Source organism: Homalodisca vitripennis, chromosome 2 (genome assembly GCF_021130785.1).
Source record: "Homalodisca vitripennis isolate AUS2020 chromosome 2, UT_GWSS_2.1, whole genome shotgun sequence".
In the NCBI taxonomy this organism is placed as follows: domain Eukaryota; kingdom Metazoa; phylum Arthropoda; class Insecta; order Hemiptera; family Cicadellidae; genus Homalodisca; species Homalodisca vitripennis.
The window spans coordinates 131,043,669-131,066,177 of NC_060208.1; the positions used below are offsets into that span (position 1 = coordinate 131,043,669).

Sequence of the window (22,509 nt, forward strand, 5' to 3'; positions counted from 1 at the left end):
TTACTTAGTGAGCACCGAGCGATATTGTTTGAATACGAGAGCGGGACCGAGAAGTGCTCCTTCCGAGTACTCGACTGCACGGGTAAGTCGTTGGAGAAGAGAGAAATAAACGTCGCGTCGTCTGTCTGGATTTTTTTGCCACAAAACACTTTATTTTATACCGGTTACCAACTATAGAATTAGTTCAACTGTGGAAGTTTATTGTTCCTGTCATGGATGAGGATAAATGTTTCTGCAGAAATGGAGACACCCTTGCATTAGTATTTTATTAAATCATAATTAATAACTGTTTGGATTGTTTATGTATTTATATATGTGTGCATTATCCATAAAGAGACAATTTTGATGATTGGGTCTAAAATATACTGTTACTTTTTATTACAAACATATAATTCCTAAGAATCAACTTATGATTCTTTCGTATTACTCAGTCAACAATTAGAGACTGATTATTGGATTGGCTTCTGATAAAAATGTTTATTAAAGATGACTGCTTCCGAAGTAGTTTTAAAACTCTCCAAAAGAATATCAAGCTTTCATCCCCCACATACCATCGCGTTTTATGGCATTAAGACATTAAAACAGGCACAATCATTACATAAGCCTCACGAGGTGATAGTTTCCAAGGCTTTATAAAAAAATTTACTTGGTGATTAAATGTCAATAAGCTCTATTCTCAACGTAAATCGTATTTCTTAATACTACACGGCTATATATTTGACAACTTTATATATTTTCCGAGCCAAACATCGACGGAAAATCTCTCATAGAATTGAGTTAGTGAAAAGTCTCGGTGCCTTTTTAATACATTACATTACTATCCGAGAATATTAGGAGGGATATTAGAAATAATCAACATAATAACTGACTTTAACAAAGGAGATATTATCAAAGACAGTTCAGACAATGAAAAATAAGCCATTTAAAACAATTAATCATATTGATTGGTTAGTTTCAGCCAATTACGATACAGTCTGTCTCTTTAACTCACCTTTTATCGTACAGACGATACAGTCCAATAAACCAATCACATACCACCTCTCGTACAGACAATACAACTCACTCACTTATTCTCGTATATAATGCAAAGCTACTTCTTCTTCACTTTACTATTCTCGTACACGTGATACAGTTTCGTACCTTCACTAACAAATTCTCGTTCGTACAATATATCTCCATCCCCTTCACTCACCAATTCCCGTACAAACTATTCAACCACGCCTCTTTCACTCATCGATTCTCTTAAAGACAATACAGCTACATGAACTATGTAACTATCCTTGTACACACGATACGGTTCCGTCTCGAGTACACACCTATTCTCATACAGGCGACACAGCTCCGTCTCCTTCACTCACCTATTCTCATACAGGCGATACAGCTCCGTCTCCTTCACTCACCAATTCTCGTGCAGACAATAAATCTTCGTGCCCTTCTTCAAGTTACCAAGTTACACCAATAAAATTTGAGGCATGCAGTAACTCTGTTGATACATTAGTTAATAAAATCAGTGTCAACTAACCAATTGCAGTTAGTAACTTTTAGCCTCTTCATCTAGTTTTCGATGGTGATATAACTAATAATTATAAATTAGGAGTAAAACGTTCAATTTTAATAGTATCAAGCGAGGAAAAATAAGAAATATTTTTGTTACGTATGCCGTGTTATTTCAACCTCCTCAAAAGCTAGCATGACTGGTAAAAATTATATGTTGATTAAAAAAATGTTTCCTTTGTAAATGCAAATTGTTTTTCGGCTCCAGGCCTACAATGTTTCACACGGTTTTACAAACTTGAGCTGAAAATGTCAACTGCTGTTCAGTTGTAAATTAAAACCTTTTTAAGTATATTGTTATTATTTTCCTAATTTCAAAAGTATTGTAAAATACCTTTTTTTCTTTATAAGAACCATTCTAGGATTTAAAGATCTTTTTTAAGAAGAATGAATTGTTCCTACCGCTCTTGAGTTGATTTCTTGGCAACACATTTAGTGAATAACTTTTATTTATAAGACCCAGACTAGATTTGCATTTAACATATACATTTTGTTAGTTATAAGACTTTTTGGTTCAAAAATAACCGCATGATGTTCAGTTTTTTGAACTAAAATTATTTTTTAAACATTAGTGTTTTTGTATTTCATTGAATAAAATATAATTTAAGTAAATGCGAAACAAAATATGGTGTATTTCCCCAGAGTGTACTTGCGTTAGATTGATAATATTTTTGCTATATTTGATTATTATTATCTAATTTATTAATTAATCTAAACTATTATCTAATTTATTTCATCAAACTACTAAATGTACTTTTGAAATGAAAAAATTCATTGTTACCATTTTTATATTGACTAATAAAAATGAATATTGTTGACGTAGCATATTAAATTTACAGAATACTTACTAGTCATAATACAACATTCTTAAAATATAAAACATTCGTAGATTCTTACCACTAGATTTTAACCATGTACCATCCTAAACAGGAGCTGCTCATTATTTCAAACTATGATTAACTGATTATTTACAACACCTTTTAGGAACAATAAATACACAAAGAACTATACAACATAAAAAGAATAGCAGTTTTAAATGGACACTCAACAAAATAATTGGAAGTTAATAAACAGTACGAAAGAAGACTTCTACCAAAAAATGAAGAACCACTTTATAAAATGAGAAAGAAGAAATACGTATTTGACAATCCATGAGTTATTTGAGTCCATGGGTTATGTCCATTATACAAAGAAATATTAAAAACGTATTTAGAAAAAGTATTGATATAAATTCAATCTTTTTTCCACAGCGAATGCAATATAGAAGAGAAAATTGAATATGAATAAAAGGGGAACTGTGAATATTTTGATAACATTTACATTGGTCCGACAAAAAGAACTGTCACAAAAATGTTTAAAGGTTAAGAAACATATTATAAATGTGGACCAACTAAATAAATAGCTATTTCAAAACATGCATTACAATCCAATCTCATATTTAAAATTTTCTTTCTACGCTTATAAAACATTATACATTAAAAACTTGAAGATAAAAAATTAAACAATGGACCGATACTAAATTCACATTTCTTTCAGATAGAACTAAATTATTTTTGACGCAAACTTGCATACGTATATTTATTATACTTCCACTCCTAAAAATCTTATTACGTTTTATTCAGCTGATAAATGTTATTAAATTGTGAGAATATTTATACTGTTTCAAATTGTTTTCACACATGACGATGGAATCTTAAATACTGAAAGGGCTTCTGTTTCTGTTTCTTTCACAGCAATAATTATTAAGTATATTTTTAGGCGCCTGTAAGTAAATGTATGCATAATCAATTATTAAAAAATGCATTGATGTTATCATTGTTTTGCAAGCTTCTAAATATGTGAACTGAAAAGTTCCAAAGCTAATATTCTCGTACCAAAGAAGCACTATAATATACTCCCCTTTGATGCGGGAGAAGTAAAAATACTTTCAGTCCCTTTGTACCACAAACAATAATGGGCGGCGGTGTTAAAAGAAACAACGTCCCAGAATTAGCCTGGGATCGGTGTGGTGTGGTGTGACGGTTGGGAATAAAGCTGTGCTTGTATTAGTAATCTTTGATCTCCGACGGTAAAAGCATTGCTATTGAAACGATTTTAAAATTACTTTTCATTCCAAATGGATTCATATCTTCAAAGATTCTACTCCCTTTCGTAGGTTTTGCATCAAAAAGAAGATAACGTAGTTTTAATATTATTTATATGATAATCGAGAGAGATATGTTTAATTTAAACATTGTTCGAAATCTTATTAGGTATAAAGGCTAAATATTATATAATATACACTACCTTTTATTAACTATCTCTCAGTCAAATCTTGGTGCCGTATATTATATTAACTAAATCTAGAATATTGAATTAAGTAATCGTACCACAAGCCTTTTACTAGTTCTCTGATTGCTTATAAATATTCTTTTCTAAATACAAATTTGTTACTTTCATAATTCATTAATTATTTTTTACAAATTAATTATAACATAGATGTATTAGTTTATTTATGTTACCATTATGTAGTTATTATTAAGGCATGTAGTAATATCAACAACATTTTTTCAACAAACATTAAATTTGTAACAACCTGTATTAAGACTTAAAGGAAATTATATAGCCCGAAAGAAAATTTCAACCTCATCTATGGACTGTAAATGAAGTAATCGTTAGATTTGTGTAACGTAATTCACTGAATTGCAACTCAATAATTTAGAGACCTATGTCTTACACGATTTCCTTAACAATGCAATTAACACGTTATTAGAAATTAACAAGCAAATTGGCTTTGCATTAAAAAAAAAACAAAAATATAAAATCATATTCTTGCCGGTTGTAGTGGATGGTGATTGTAAAGGGGGTGGTTGGTGGTTAATGGTTGGGGTAAAGGGGGCGGCGCTCCATTACTTGTGTAAACACGTTCAGCCTCTTTAAGCCATACAAATCTGTTTACATTAACCCATCTTTACATAATCATATTTCCACCGCTGCTTCTTTGTACAGTTTATGTTTATCCTTCATTCCTGAATTCTTTTTCGAGATCTACATTATACGGAATGAATACTTCTCTTCAAATTCTGTTCGTACATATTCCTATTAACGTTCTGATCAAACAAATATTAATTCTTTTTTCATTTAATTTTCAAAATATAAGGTAAGTTATAGCGTTTATTAGCTATTTAACATAAATATTTTTAGTAAATATGGTTTAATCTACTTTCATTTATTAAGGAATTCAGTAAATGTAATTTCAGGACATGCGACTTACATGGGTGAACAATTAAAGTTTCATATGGTCTTAATCTGATATTGTTAATAGAATTCTGTTTAGGGACAGATTTAATCACACTGAAAGACGTGTTATAACCGGTCCAGCTGTTAAGGTATAAGGCGTCACTGTATGTGACATAGGATGTAGGTATGTCCATTATATCTACCAGAACCGTTTTATTATATTTAGATAATTTGAACATTCTCAGTCTTTTTGTGCACTTTTTATCACCATTTCTAATCTTAGCGTAGCCCGGAGAAAAATTCATGACAATTTTCTCTTCCGGGATCCTTAGATTTTTGGAGCAGTTTGAGAGGTGGTTTGGTCTTCTTAGTCCTATACATATTTATTTTTAGTTTTATACTTTTATATTATTGGATTCAACTGATCCACAAAATGCGGTTATAGTCAGACATTCAATGCCATTGGTATCGCGGCCGTTTCACGTTGATGTTCCTCATGTCTTGAGTGCTACCGCTGACCAATAGATATGCTTATCCTCACCCTTATCGACATCGATATTAAGCCCACAGATAAGACGTGAGTTCCAGGTCGATGTAAATATTTCCAATTACTGGCTGAGCTTTATCAAAGTCTATCAATTTCCAATCATTATCAATTTTAATTCCAGCTTCCTATGTGTATGTATGTATGTCCGCATGATATCTTGAAGACGAACTAACCTACTGACTTGAAATTTTGTGTGACGCTTTATTTCTGTATGAGTAACATGACTGACTGAAAGTTAGCAAATGTTTTTACATCCATGTTAGGGGTAACTACAATGAAAACGAGAAAATATAAAAACAAATAAACTCAATACATCCGTAAGACACTCAAACATGTGACATATTAACATATGTCTCCTAACTATGGTATAATTAAAACACAACTTTAAAATTACTGGGTATGTTTAATTTTATTATGTAAATTCTTGTATGAAACCAAATCTAATGAACAAAAAGTCTGAATGTATTATGTGGCAAGGCATCTTAAGAGAGATATCATATATCTCCTACCTTCACCCCTACAAAGAATGAGGCGTAATTTTTGTGTCAACTTCTCTTTTGCACGGTTGTCTGTCAAATTATTAATACGCGGATCTTCTAGAGAGTAAAATTAACTATACATTTCAAATTTTTCATTCAAAAACAATACAATGCATTGTTTTAAACGTTCTATACATATTTTATTTCTCAATGTATATACTAATGTAACATAAATTATGTAAATGTATTTATGAAGAATAGTATGTGGTATTTATCAAATTATAGAAACCGGTTTTTAAACTAGCCTAGTATATATTGTATTACCAACAGAATTGCGCAGGAAATAAATATGTCATATGACGATAAAATACAAATCTGTGTACAATGCATGGCAACTACAAACAGAATACAGTTGATGGCACTTTGTATAGTTGCTTGCACGCAATCCGGCTTTGTTGTGGCTAAACAATGGCAAGTAATCTCATTGTTCCTTGTCAGATTTATGCATAATTAGCCTCGAATAAATGGATGTATGGCTGAACATTAGTTTAGGCTGTATCTCACGTTCATTAGAGTCACTGAAGCTTTCATCTATTCCCACTGTTATGTCATTATTGTTGAAATTAAGGCAATTAAAATATATTAAAATTCCAAGCTTCTATTTTTTAGTAATTCGGGTACCGGTTTATGAATTTACAAATTTTCATGTTCATTAAAGATAAGTAAATAATTTACGTAATATTTAATGATACAAAAATCAAAACAATAAATCAAAGTTATAAGGTCTTATGTCATATTTTTCTAAAGTCCCAATTGCAATTTCCTGGCCTGAAAAGAGAGGCAAAATTAGCACTAACCACCTCAAAATAGCATTATAAACATTATTAAATTACTTAAAGTCTCTTCAAAAGTACAAAAAATTAATTGTAATCAGCTTCAGAAAGTCCACAATGGGATTCAAAATTAATATTGATAATGACGATCTTACTGCCGTGGTTCTGTGCCCGATTTTCGAAGGGTACTTCACGCGAATATTAATATTTTAAAAAATAGTAATGTGACTATTTCAATGAAAAACATTTTGTAATATTTATTTGTAATTGTTTAATATCAAAATACTCATTTTAGTCATATAGTTCGAACATATTTCTTACAAAAGCCTTGCCAGTTAAATTGTGCTTGGTCAAGCATTCCCTTAGCGGTTGTAAATTCTATGTTTTATATTTGTCTTATTGTGATTTATTCACTCTTCTTTTAATTCGTCTTAATTCACAATACTACGATCAAAATATGTCTTCATTTCGTAAAAATTATCGAAATATCAACAATTATCAATTTAAATTCGCTCAGAGTATCTTCGGTCAACCACTTTACCTTCTAAGCAAACCATTATTGACGCACACGATTCTAATCGTACATATATAGGTACGGTGCATTAACTGTCTTTAGTCATTACCACAAAACTCGCAGTACAATAATTACAGCCAGATATGATTCAAACAAGCGGCAAAGAAATTATTATTTATTTATAGCATATATGTGAGCTAATTGCTGTCTAGTTTTATAAAATCGAAAATCTACAAAGTTTTTAAAAAAGGAAAACATATCGGATATTTGTTAAAAATAGTTTAAAGTTGTTATACAGGTAACATGCAAATGTAATACATGCATCTATCCATCTACATGTTCTACTGTCTTTGTTCAGCATATCATTTTTATTTTGTGTATCCACGCTTACTTTTAGTAAATAATAATGGATTCCAACTGGCAACTTATTTAATTTACTGATGGTAAGTTTTATTAAGATGGAAATAATAATAAACAGTCCTTCCGGCTCAGTTGAAAGAAATATGTAGATTTTGTGGCTACTAGAATGTTATTAATTTATACTCTTGGTACTGACTGTAGTTTGAGATACAAATTAATTTTTATTAAAATTATTTTTAGAAAATATGAGCATTCTATAACTCTTATTTTCTAGGTACATAAATAACAGAGATGTAAATTGTTTATGTTTCTACGACCGTAGAACTTAGGCAAGATATGTTAAGACCAATGTTTATACTACGTTTCAGCTTTTTGGGATTTTATTATTTCCACATTCCGCGTTATATAGTTAACACAAACTTTGAAGTAGGTGGTTGTGTTAACTACGAGGATCGTGTTCGGCGAAGTCATGCAGATATTTTAGGTAAGTGCTACCTTGAGAACCGTTGTAATAAGCTGATCTGATTTCATATAAAAAATCTACATTAAAATCTAAATACTTAAAAGTTATATAAAGCCGTTTTAACCTATTTCACTTGCTAGAAAAGTAGGTTAACCGTGAAACTATTCCTAAATACAAAGTGTTTTATCCATAAGTGAAGTATAACAGTTTGTCTTGTTTTCACTTTTAATATATATTATAATGTTCGGCGTACTGTGAATAATTTTTCATACAATCTTAAAACAACGTATTACCTGCTTCAAAAGAAATTTATATCTCTCTCATTTTTATAACTAAAACAGCACAACCAGCTGTAACTTTCATTTTTGTTAAATCGTAAGGAAGCGTTAATGGATGCACGACACACGACAAAGATCAATGAAGAAAGTTTTATTAAATTTATGTGTCCGACTAATTTAAAAACATTGAACAAACGCAATATCTACAAAGGTCAATATGTACATTAGTTAAATTTCTTTCGATAATTGTAAACTTTGACATAAAACTTATGAGTAATGGTAAATATAAGATGAAAAGTTTGTAGGCCTTGCCGTAGTTCTTTGAAGTGTTTCTTGGCACATTTAACAAATCAACAAAATTTGGAACACAGAAACATAAAATATTAAATTAGTTTTAAGATTTAGTTAAAGATCCTTTGTTGAAGATAAAAACTTTAGCAAAATAAATCCACATTTATAAAAGGGTTTTGTTAATTGAATTTTTTTAGAGTTTCAATAATTTACTGTTTTTAAATAATATATTTGTTTTCTATGTTTTAGTTTCTATTGCATAATATTACTTCCGGTATTATCGTAGTAATTTAACTTTGCAGTACATTAAGTTAGGGTTGTTTTATGGACGTTTAGTCTGGACACAACAGACAGCCCGAGGCTGAGGCCCATTACTGACCACAGAGCCGAGAGTGTGCAAGTGCTCCGCTGCCACTAATGCCAGGTTTCCATGTCATTAACGCCAGCTTCCCCGCAAATTGTGCGTAAAACGGTGCTTGCCTTGACGTTTACGAGAATTTCCGGAAAACCACTAACGTTTCATACTCCATCATTTAATTTGTGAACCATTTCAGATAATATTGTTTTTCTTTTTACAATTATCTTTGAAATTAAAAATGTAAAACTAAAACAGACATGTATATTTATTAGTTAAAAAGGAAGTTGGAAAGAGTTTACTTCTAACTGTCTGTCCACACGATATCTTGAGAATTGACCTTTAGACTTTCATTTTTAAAAGCTTCCTTTCTATATTAGCAATATCAAGTTCTATAATGGTGCATGTATCTTCATAGATATGACTATGGTTTAGCGAACCTTTTTAAATGGTCTTATGGGAAACTGTGATAGCAACAAGAAAGTTGCAGAAAATAAAATTTGTTAACAAACTTGGTAAATTTGTATGACATTTTATCAAGTGGCATGCTATAATTAGACCTAGCATTACAATCCGCAAGATATGAGCAGAATTGTTTTTGTAGATTTTAGCTCCATCGACGCAACTTGGCTGTATATCATTGCCCACAATTACTCAGAATACTGGCGCAATATATATTTGTCCTGCCAGAAAGATGTAATTTTTATGCATGATTGACTGTTCGTCTTTTCTGTCTGAAGGACATCTCAAGAATGAACTTAGCTATACACTTTAAGTTTGTCGAACTTCAACCTATATTTGTAATCATAAAATTTTATTAAATGGATCTACGTTATTTCTATTTGCACAAATTGAATACTTACATTTCATTTGGCTGAAATTCATGTTAGAATTATATGTGTTCACATGTGTCGAGGCTATCCAAATGTAGCCTACAAAATAATTGAGTCATAAAACGTTGTGGATTTGTGGTGTAGTGGTTAGCATGCTCGCCCATCAAGTGAGTCATCCAAATTCGAGTCTCAGGAGACCAAGTAAATTTTGTGAATAAATACAAATTCATGTTATATATGTTCAATGTGTGTTTGTATGTAACAATAATCTATTAATATTATGTTATTAAATCATAACTTTCAATTTGTTTAATCTACTATCACACCATAAGTACTATATCATCTCTGAGCCGATGTAATATGGAAATTATTTTAGTTATAATTCGAGCTGAGGGACTGAAATCTTTTGTTGTGAAGAAAAACTGAAAGTCATTAATGTTTACTGTGAAGTATAAATATGTCATAGGATTTATCCTTTTTTTAATAACACATACTTGAGGAGATTGTTAAACAGTCACAAGATCAATATATGGTATATAAATTATGTCGAAGTTTTTAAGTTTAATGCATAATTTAAACTTAAATTCTGGCATAATTTTAAATCCTAAACTGTGTATTATCAGCTTAAAGCTTTCTTTCAGATATTTCCGCGAACGTAAGCCGTTTTGATATGGTTTACATGTTTGATATCGATTACATTGAAAACATTTATACAACTGAAACATGTCTTGTTACAGAGAGGTGCTGAGCAATGGGAGTCTCTACTTCCCACCTTTCTCCCAGGAGGAGTTCTCTACTGATGTTCACGTCAACACGTACCGGTGCACCGCCACCAACTCTGTCGGCTCCATTGTCTCCAGGGACAGCAAAGTTAGAGCCGGTAAGTGGCAAGTTTACCTGTATATCCTGCCTATTGTCGCAGCACAATGGCTATTCAACTCCGAACTTCTCGACGGCCGTAAATCAACCATGAATACGACACCTCCAATTCTGTAGCTAGGAACTATTATAAAAGTGTTCCCGGTCCCAAGCTTTGGTATGGGTAATTACGAGTTCTGTCAATGTCGATCCTCTCTACCAGTTCTGTTTTGACTGTTTATTATACGAGTCACGTTACTCTTTATTACTGAACTTCCGTCAGTATTTTTTTTCTTTCACATCTAAACCATAGTACCTCAATTGGTTTCAATTTGCACCTCAGGCTTTTAAGATGAGGGTTATCTATGAAAGTTAATAAAATATAAAAATGTTAAAACTACTTCATGTTTATGGTTGAAGAATGAAACGTGAAACAAAAACTGTCGATTTCAGTGGGATGTCTTTCTCTTATGTGAAATTTGTTATTTAGTCTGACTGGAATCATTATTATTTACATTTTACAAAACAATACCTATTTAGATAATTCTTCGAATAATGGTTTCCGTTATAAAAACAACACACACACAACACACACACACACACACACACACACACACACACACACACACACACATGTATATATATATATATATGTATATATATATATATGTATATATATGTATATATATATATATATATATATATATATATATATATATATATATACGATTCAATTATTTTGTATTTGGCCGTATCTGTCACATATGTGTTTAAATAAGCAAACTAACATATGATCGGAAGACCAAATACCTGTCAAACGACTTTTATTTACATTAAATTGTATAAATGGCAATAGCCTTATTTAATTTCAATAAACATTGAATCGCAAAAACTACTTGCTCCGCCGGGAGTCGAACCCGGATCTCTCACTTGCCGGGTGAATGTGCTACCATTACACCACAGAGCGCTTACTTTTTCCGATTCAATTATTTTGACGAATTGGAACATTTCCCGTGTACAACTCTCCCCTAAACGCCACAGGGTCAAAGGCTTTATAGTGTAGTGGTAGCACACTCACTCGGCAAGTTGGAGATCCGGATTCGAGTCCCGGCGGAGCAAGTACTTTTTGTGATTCAATGAATGTTTATTGAAAAACACACACACACACACACACACATATATATGTGTTCTAATATATATTGTTTAGTTATTACAAATATTTACATTCACATTATTATTGTAGTCAACAATTTACAACTCAATAATATATATAAGATTGCCATGGTATTAATGCAACGTTTCAGTTAATCGCATTAAGGTTAATAACGAATATCGAAATTTCTAAACTCAAACTTACAAATGAAAAAAATACTACTCAACCTTTAATCTCTTCAGATTTTTTGGCAGTATTAGGTAACTATTTGTGAAATTATAGTTTATACAAAGTTAAATGTAAGTTTAATATCATATAGACTTATTTAACAAAAGATATAAATATTTAGAAAAAATTAAGAAGAATTTATTACAAATTATAATTTATTTAGATTATCACTACGTACAACGGGAAACTGAGAATTATACTGCATTTTAAACTTAACAGCCAACAGTGGGAAATGGTTTAATATGTTAAAACTTACCATTATTGCCAATAATTAGTATTTACGTATACAATGTAGGTATGCAACATACTACGTGCCACATGACATACTTCGCTAATGTTCAATGTAATTTCAATTCTCTAGCTCATTTAATTATTGACGGATAGAACACATTTTACTTTCAACGACAATTTTTACATAATCCAACAAACAAAAGAGAAATTTTAATTAGCCTATTAAGTATCAGTTCCGATAACTCTCAGTAAAATTCCATTGTTAGACCAGCACCATCGTAGAGCTAATTCCTATCTATGCAAAAATAAAGTTTTCACCGAAAACATCAAGTTTTCTCATTAAACATTTTTATATACGAGTATTTCTTTTGTTTATCAAATTGGGTTCATATCAGTATTTATATAATAAAAGGTAAACCACCAAATTACTATAAAATGTTGTTGGATATGTTAGGTTAATTAGGATAGAATAGTTAAATATCTCATGTAAAAATATCTTGTGATTGTACTCTGCTAACCAATTTATTTATTTATCAATTTTCTTTTTTTATCATAGTCATCCATAAGATTATTTTAAAAATTTTCACTAACGTACAGCTAAAACTCATGGAGTAACATGCATTATAAGCTAACCCAGTGCTCCTTGTATAGAAATGATGCTTCATGCGCAATTTCAAGTTTAAAGGTTTGTTCGTTTTTAAGGTATCATGTGAACATACAGACATACACACAATTAGAAATACAATTTTCCAGCACCATGGGTAATAAGTTTCGCTAATGCTCAGACAAGTATTGAAACATTTTTTAATAGTTAAAAACATCCTGTGGCGGTTAGGGGAGTGTTGTACAGGAAAATGTTCCAATTCGTCAGAATGTCGTGTGATAGAAGTTACATTACAGTTTTAATAATAATTACGGATAAATATAGTTTACATAGCATCCACTGTAGGCCAGGCTTATCATCCCTAGAGTTCGACCATAGTGCATGTCACTTTATGGGATCTGGCTGATCGTTAGGGAATATTTTTACATTGGTCTTATAAATAACGATGATGGAACTAGAAAATGGCAGAATAAATAAGTTCGCAAACAAACTAAACTTACCCATTAGAGATTCCAAAATGTAATTAATTAACACATGTAGCTTAATTATTCCAACACATTCAACATTATTATATAGGGTGTAGGTGTGAAGAGTTGTATTAATTAATCACAAAATATTATAACCAATTTATTGAACAAACATGTGAGAGTATTATGTAGAAAGATACATCAATATTTCATACGTAAACTTTAGTTTTGCATACAACTTCATTTCTGCAAAGATTAGTTATATGACGCTTAATTTTTTTGTCAATTTTCTTTTGTTTTATTTCATAATTATGATTTCCTACCTTTCTATCCGTCCTTAGGACTTTTAGTTTGGCATGAAACCTCAGCGAATCCTGTTACAACGGGTTGTGTAGCGTATTCGTACCTTTTAGTTAATTATGAAGTGAGGAAGAAGTTTTTTTATTACATATTAATGGAGTAAGCGTGAAATAAAATGTCACAAAATATGTACAGATTTTCATCATTCATTCATTAATACACGCATTGCTTGCGTTTAAATTAAAACAACATCTGAATTGTTTATGAAAACTTTTAAATCCATTTATATTAGTAAGGAGGATTTTAAATATTAAATTGAAACTTTTTTCTTTCAAAGTCCTATACATTAGTAAAACTAACACATTTGTAGTTAAAATTTATTTTAGTACCAGCCTTTGAAGGCCGTAATAACGATTATCACAAAAATGCCTGATCTGAGTAGAAATAATGAAGCCATAAACGCTGCGATGAAACAACGAAAGGTATAATACTACTACAGCAGGCCGCAGTTGATGGTTATGGCTGGTAAACGTGTCACTGACATTGCTATGCTAATTATGTGGCATGTCCGATGTCCAGTGTAATTTGTCGTTACTGCTATTGTCGCCGCTCATACTGGCTGTAAAACAGTTCAATTAGAGAACATACAAACTGTCCAACAGATAAATGTTGACTTGTATAGCTTCCTGTGCCACTTTACCATCGTTCTTCTTTTGTAAAATACTTGTGTTTAGAACTTTAGTGGTAATATCATGTGCTTACTTTTAAGCTTCAAGTAAACATAAAATTGTATGTACTACTAAATGTTATCCAATGTTTACAAAGATTTTATAAATTGAAATTCCTAGGCCTAATGATGATAATGATGAACGGTTTTCAATGTTACGTATTCGATTCTCTAATCTGTTCACAAGTATTGTTGGAATTGCATTGAAAATAAAAGCTAGTTATTAACGAATTTAATACTAGTAATTAAACTGTGAGTTGTGCTCATAGCTATTTTAAATAGCTCTTCAGGCTCAGTTGGAAGAAGTAGGTGGATATTGTGACAAGAGAAATATTAATAATTTATTTTTTTATGATATAAACATGCAATCAACATCTCAGAAACTGTTCAAGATACAACAAATTTGTCCATTACCATTGTATAGGAAAGATCACTAGCCATTACAGAAAACATGTTATTCCTTTCTCTAAATCGTTAAATAACTGATTTCTGAACGACAAAAAAACTTGTACGGCCACCATTTTTAAACGAAATGGCAAAACGAAGCTTTCCAATTAAAGTGGGTGAGATACTTATAAGATCGATGTTAGTACCAAGTTTGAAGATTTTTCAACATTTGATTCACCAGTTTTTAGTGGTAAAAAATTCGTATAGTGCTTCTGTGTAATTGATATATTGAAAGTCAATTTGCACACAATAATATAATTATAAGTACTTTCGAAATGCTGAGGAAGTATTCTAAGTATAACAGAAAAGGTTTATTCATTCTATAGGTTCATAAATAACGGTTTCTTTTCTTAATTTTTGTATTTTAAGCGGATACCTTACAATATTATACGTTTCACTCTTTATATAGTTTCACTATAAGTTATATAGCATGTTAAAAATATGTAACTAAATATTATAACTATATTATAACTAAATATAAAGATTTTAATGATCTGATTTTGTGCTTTGGACATCATGTTCGATGAATGTATGTGGACATTTGACTTAGGTCCTTTTATGATGACATTTGTAATAAGCTGATTTTGTATACAAAATCTACGGAAAATTTAGTTTTCATCTTATTATAAAGAAGTATACTAATTTAAAAACTTTCTTCCAACTTTGCTGTACCTAGAAAATGTAAGTTCATGACATAACATACTATAACACTTCGGATTAAATCTTTAACTTTCATACAAGATATGTTTCAACAAGATATGTTGAATTGTTCGACAACATTTAGCAATTACAGTACAGATGCAGAATTATGAATACAGTACTACCATCGTAGATTTCCTTTTTTTTCAATGAGGGTAACAAATATAAATTCTAATTGGGCGATTAAATAAAAGACGGTATCTACTATGTGAGGTATAAAAAATTTTAATACAAACTTTTGTCCTTAAACATTTATATTTGAATTGGTTGAAACTACAGTAAACACGAAAGTCATTTCAACTTTCTGTTAAAACTTACATGAAGAGTTTTGTAATACTAAAATATAACTATTTGTATCGCCAATTATTCACTCGTATAAAATTTAATTCTGAAACATGTATGAGAACTACATTGGTTCGGTGATTACATAAATTCAATGAAGGAAACAATATTATCATTACTCCAAGCATAATTATATCGTCTAACAAGCGAATTTTTTAAATTTATCTAGAGCTATATGTACATGTTCAATAAATGTAAACTGAAAGGTATTCCTGTAGCTGCAGATATTAAACCACCTGTGGTGGCGATATTGTCAAAGTTGGCAGAGTGTAATTGCACGGGATATTTGCTCTTCAACCACATCGCCTGCAAGCTCTGTACTGTTGACCACTATAACCACTCATGGTGGTGCTTACTCAGGTTTATTACAACTCAATAACTGTTACAAAAAGTCAACGAAAGTAAATGATACAGTATTAGCATGTGTATGTTAAATTATCTTTACAACACTTATAGAATTTTGCAATTATTTTTGAAGTTATATCATGATATAGAGCAATCTTACACAGCTAGATCATACTTTACCTAAAGAATTAATCAGCTGATGAAAACCAACTATTGAGGTTAGGAATCGTATATAATTACACATCATTCTTAACCTAAGGAATGATATAGTTGGGGTTGCTCCAAGAAAATTTGTACACGTGAGAGGATCTTCAAATGTTCCGTTTAATACATCCAACAGTACAGTATCTATTGAGTATCTTTTCGGCACGTCATCATGAAAGAAGGATAAGATACCAGTGGTATATCCAAGGCACTATCAATATAAAAATATAAAGCAATAATAAAACGTATTTATTTTATTGTTTACGTGTGTTTTTTTTGTTGTTTTTTATTGGTTAAGAACCAGATATACTTAAAGAGATACATATATTCGTTATTAGACTTCCGAGGATGTTATTATAACTAACATCTAAGTGTTCTTGTTCATACTACGTAGAAGCATTCCTTACTAAATTAATTTATTAAAAATGTCGACATCATCCACGTGAAACGTCTTCAATCAACAGAAGATGTAAAGATTTGGTTTTTACCAAAGATGGATCATCCAGGATCTACAGTACATACAGGCCAAATTATTTCAATTAAATTCCCATGCTAAGTTTTAATAATGTGAGAACTTGAAAATTGAGATATTAGTGAGGAAAGTTTAAATCGTGTGAATTTGTAAAGTTGTTCTATAATATTTTGTTCCTAGTGTTTATACATCATATATTATCTTCCTTCTTTCTTCTGTAATACATAAGTACCCGTGTAAACATATACAATGAAAACTGTTACATGATGTACAATGGCTCGTTTCTCTACGTCACAATAGATCATTGGCTGAACTCTAACTCCAAAGTCAAATGTCTGTAAGTGGGTACCAAATATCCGAAGATTAACAATATATATCGGTTTGTTATTACTATCAAAAATTTTCATTTTAATTTTGGCATTAATTTTGTAGTAATGTCGTAAGTAAGAAATATTAATTACGTACATATTAATAGACATATTAATACATATACTTATAAATCCTGATAATATACATCAACAAGAAAAATTATATTGGCTAAGTTATAAAATAATGTATAGCAATTATTTTATTACTTAGCCAATATAATATTTATATTTTATACGTATTTTTTTACTTTTCTATTTTTTAATGTATAGACGTTAATTAAAATTAACCAATGTTTAATATTTGTGTCGTATAAATTTAATTTAAAAATACCTGCATGTATAGTTAGCAGCTAATAGCTAGCAAACAAAGTGCACCTCCATCCCCAGCGGGTTTAATATAGTTTAGTATTGCAATACGATATTAACTCAAACAGTTAAACAAACTGTACTCAGAATGATAGTCAACACAAATTGGCAATAAATTAATATTATTACTTTGAGTTATTGCTTAATGAAATCAAACATTTGTTTGCTGGAATATCACATATTAATCATAACATTAATTACTAATTAAATGATACAAGATGTAAAATACAATTTCAAATAGTTTATGTGAGTAATATATATATAGTAATTCAGTTGGAATACTATAAAGGCAAATTGGAACCTTGTGATTTGATTATGTTTGAGTAATTGCCATTAGACTCCAATCATAATTAAACAGTTGATTCTGAACTGGAATTGCTCGTAAGATATAATGGTATATCTACATAAACTAACTACTGGGTATCTAATTTTGTATTTATCACTAAATGTATTTTTAATAAATTACAATTTTGTAATATCACCAAATTGAGTAAATTTAGGTTATAATATTAGGTGTACCTACGCAGTTCATATGTTGATTAACTAAAACCGTTCTTTGGAGGCGTAGTTTCACCTTGTTGTGGAATCCCAATTGGACGGGATGTTCTGAACTCAAATATATCTCACCGCCTTCAATAAGCTTCGATGGCGTTACCCATAAGCCTCTGTTTTGGGATCTCTTGTTCCAATTCAATTCATCCAAGTTCTAAGCACGGTGCCTTCTCTTAAATTATTTATGCAGTTTGGACGATTTATACTACTAATTCATGTTAATTTTTTTTGCCACCCTCCACCAAGACAGAAGTAATAAGCTGGGACTAAGAGATCTCGCAATGGCTAAACTCCTTTTGGATACAGTCATATGAACACGTGCCAACGTTGATTTGCTACAACTGCACTAAGAAAGTCACAGTCTTTAAAAGCTGTGTCTTTCGGAAGGTCCGACCGAAATATCTTCATATTTTGTAAATATAATTAGATAACCGAGCGTGCTGTATGATCAGCCATAGACTTTCAAGAAAAAAAGACAAGGCTCGATCATTTGTTCATTTTTAAATTTACAATTTAGACTAAAGGATCATATGTGAGCCTTTCGTAAAGGCAAGACTGTTATTGGTGGCTGATTTTTTTTCTCATACAGTGGATTTATAGTTCAGGCGTACAAGAAGTTTGGCTTAGCTTTTTAAAAAGAATGGGATATTGTTTAGTTTTGTTGGTGATTTTCACCTCTTTTCTGAGTTGTGTTTTGTCAATTAGAGTTAGTGAAAAAGTGACCTTCTAATCGGCAAGGTGCAGTGCTTAATTGCTTCCTTGGCATGCCTTTGTATGATTCAGTTGCGAAAGCAAGCAGTTCTACTAAATATTCATAATCGAAGATGACCTAAATTAGATAAAATCAAATGATCACCATAGTTGAAGGCGGTTTGAGGGATAAGGTAAAGTACCCCCTCCCTTGTGTGGAGATGAGTTGAACTAAACAAGCGTCAATAGTTATAGGATCAGAATTAAACAAGAAACAATGCAAGCACACACGCAAAATTTTACTCTTTTAAAAATTAATATACTGTTTTATGTGGGTTAGCAATATAAGTTTACATATAAAAAGTAATCCATAAAGCTCCTATAACAGACCAAAACGTAAAATGTTCGTTTTATTTTACACAAATTGAATTGATGTCATAGTGAACTGAAGTGGACTTGACGGATTGTCAGTGCGAGAGAACATGTCACCTGACAACCGCTGTCACTGCAATTCCTGATCACAGGTCGGAGCTTAACTCTGTTATTATATGTGTTATAACACAAACACTGTAGTAGGACATTTCGAATACAAATTCTGATATCAATAGATTTATAAACAATACTACATTGATTTTATATCTTAAAAATATCAAGCCTGATGTTGTGACCATACCACCATACCATACCATATTGCAGTAATTTATATCTGTTTACGTCTATGAAATGATAATGAATGTTGCATTTTTTAATTTATTTTACAGAAAAACCTAAAATTTTGGTCTACCTCTATGTTAGAACCATGAAATTTTATCCAAACTAATTGATATACATAATAATTAATACACTGATTATCTTGCAGGATACAGTATCAAGTACTTTCGGCCAAGTGCAACCTCGGCTACGGCATCATTTGGCTAAAAAAAATCCGATTTTGCCAACACACGTCTAAAAATGTAAGCTACTGAAAATATCCATAAAATTCAACATAAATCGCACATTCTATAATGTATAGAGTGTTGCATTGTGCTGCTTGTTACATAATTCAGATTTGTGTTGATATTTGTTCTCGATGTTAATACAATTTTATTACCTAATTTATTTATATGTAATTGGATCAAAGATGAAAAAGACAAATATTTTCTTAGCTTATTAAATTATGGGGTCCTAAATCCCTTCCAAAACTAGGAATATAACAGAATTTTGATTGAGAAATGGCAAGGCACAAGCTTGATCACTGTTTTCTTCCACCAGATAAAGAAAACATCATTTTTATGGTCTATACATTTTAAGAATCTAAGAATCTCTTAAAATTTTTAAATCGTAATTAAATAAATAATTCAATATTGTAATTAAAATAACGGATACAAAATTATGTCTAAATTATGACAATGCAATATTTTTAACCTAAATTTCACCTAATAAATATCAACTGTTCTTACAGCAAAATCTCTCATTACAATACATAAAACTATAGTTAATAAAACTGTAGAGTAATATACATATGAAAATCAATTAAAAGTTGCTTTATCTAAATTTCAATAAACCGTATACCACTGTCGATCAGTTCGTAAAGCGACCGGACGCTTGATGTTGAACCGACCAAACCCCAGACAAACTGCCATTGGGAGAAACTGAGGCGAGGTTAATCGCCAGGAGAGGTGATTAATTTTGCCGGATTTAATTAACGGTGGGAGAGTGGATTTCAACAGACTCTCGATTTTTCTAGCGGAAATGGAGTTTCAATAACAGAGTACACGCAGTACATTTCGGACTGTTTTCCTATGAGTTGTAGTTAAACAATAAACACTAGAAATAAATCAATCTGGAATAATATTATAAAACTTTGTTTAATACTGTAAAATCTAAATAACAATAACAATAATTTTTTAACATAGTACATTGTTATATTAGATAGTGTGTAGTTCTAAAATAATAATAATCAAAATTTATGGACCAATGGAGTTAAGTTATAATTTTATATACAGGTTTAACAGCACGAGGAAGAATAGGGTGGTAATCCTCTGAAGGAGAAGAGACTTTAAACTCTCATAAATCACGAAGGTCACTGTAAATATACCTCGATAAGGACTTAATCATAACTTCAAGATAGTGACTGGGACAGATGAAAAAATTCTGAATTTGATGGTAATGGATCTATGAGTGTGAATTCTACGCTTTAAAACTGATATAGAATATTCTTTATCCAGTTTTAGACCGACATTAATACTAAATTTAAAGAAATATCCAACATCCTGTTTGGAAAATTCTTTGTAACAAACCATTGTACAGCAACCGAACAAAATGCCGTAGATATATTAAACATTTAGTTCCATTCTGCAACTTATTTATGGTTGATTTAAATGAATTCTCTAATATCATATTATTCATGACAGAACATATTTTAATTATTTTTAGAATTTGTATTGTTTTAGTATGCAAACTAAACACATAATTATTAAGGCATCAGGTACAATGTGAACAAATATTACGAGAAAACTGCAGTGTCAGATGACTCTGCCTTTCACTACGAGCGATGTGGCAGGCGAACAAATATCCCGCGCAATTACACCTCCCAACTTTTACAATATCATCACTGTAGGTGGTTTAATATCTGCCACAACTGCAATCATTACATTTTGCCATTGTTACTCTGTTACACTGCAATAGCTGTCACAGGCTCTTACTTATACTGCAAGTAATATGTACGTTGTTTGTTTTATTAATTATTTACAGACAATGTTTTCCAATAAAACTTATTAATTTCCTAAATTTTTCAATGCCATCTAATTTCATTATCTCAATCAGCAATAAAGATGTAAAATATTATTATTTACCATTATTCAAATAATTGAAGATACATAAGAATAGGATATATTTAATTTAGAAATATCTATCACTTCGTGTAAACGTTCATTGATTTTTGGAATATTACTGTTATAAACAGTTAGAGATTCATATTATTCTCATCAACAGTGCTTGACATTTTAATAGTCATGTATTCACGTTTACTTTTATTTTCTATATGTTATAACAAACATGTTTTACTGTAACTAATAGAGGACATGAAAGGAGATAGTGTCACGTTTCTTGAGATACTTTTAGCAAGGAAACTTATATCTATCTGGCCTTGAAATTCTGTCCTATATTACTTATCATATAAAAAGTAATTTATGCTACTGCCGCTAAAATTAACTAAAGGTGTAGTAGAAAAAAACCACATACCGTTTATGCATATACCACATTCTTAACATAGGTCCACGGAAAAAATATTGCAAGTTAAGTATCTATTTCCTGGAGGCTAAGCTATACTGTTCCTCCGTACCAACTCTACTTTTCCAGTTCTTAGCAAAATATAACACCTATATCTGTGCACTCAAGATTACCCTATTGATTTTGATCTTTGCTGAAATAACACTGTTTCCAGAATGTAGTTCCGGAGCCACATAGAGTTCTAGCATGGCACTGTAAATATAACAAGCTGTTGCGTTCTCAGCAAAGATAAACGGCTCGAGAACTGTCGTTTATTGTACCTCACCACACATTAAACTTTGGTGAGACTCGTTAGGGTTGAATAATTCCTTGTGGTCTCTCAGATCTCCAAACTCTAACATTTTTGGGGACGACAGCCGCATTCATATGGAACGACGAGTTGTTACCAGCAAATCTAAATTGTGATACTACGCATATGTAATATGGTTCTATTTCCTACATTAATTGGACTACATAATAA

At 30.9% G+C, this 22,509-nt stretch overlaps 1 protein-coding gene across 1 annotated transcript in view; it reads left to right on the forward strand.

The window, feature by feature from the left end:
- Nucleotides 1-10,722, forward strand: part of LOC124355807 (Down syndrome cell adhesion molecule-like protein Dscam2) — a 487,821-nt gene extending 477,099 nt beyond the window's left edge. Inside the window, exon 6 of the mRNA XM_046806962.1 lies at nt 10,464-10,722. Coding sequence (XP_046662918.1) covers nt 10,464-10,722 — 259 coding nt within the window. The remainder of the gene's footprint in view (nt 1-10,463) is intronic.
- The last annotated feature ends 11,787 nt before the right edge of the window (nt 10,723-22,509 follow it).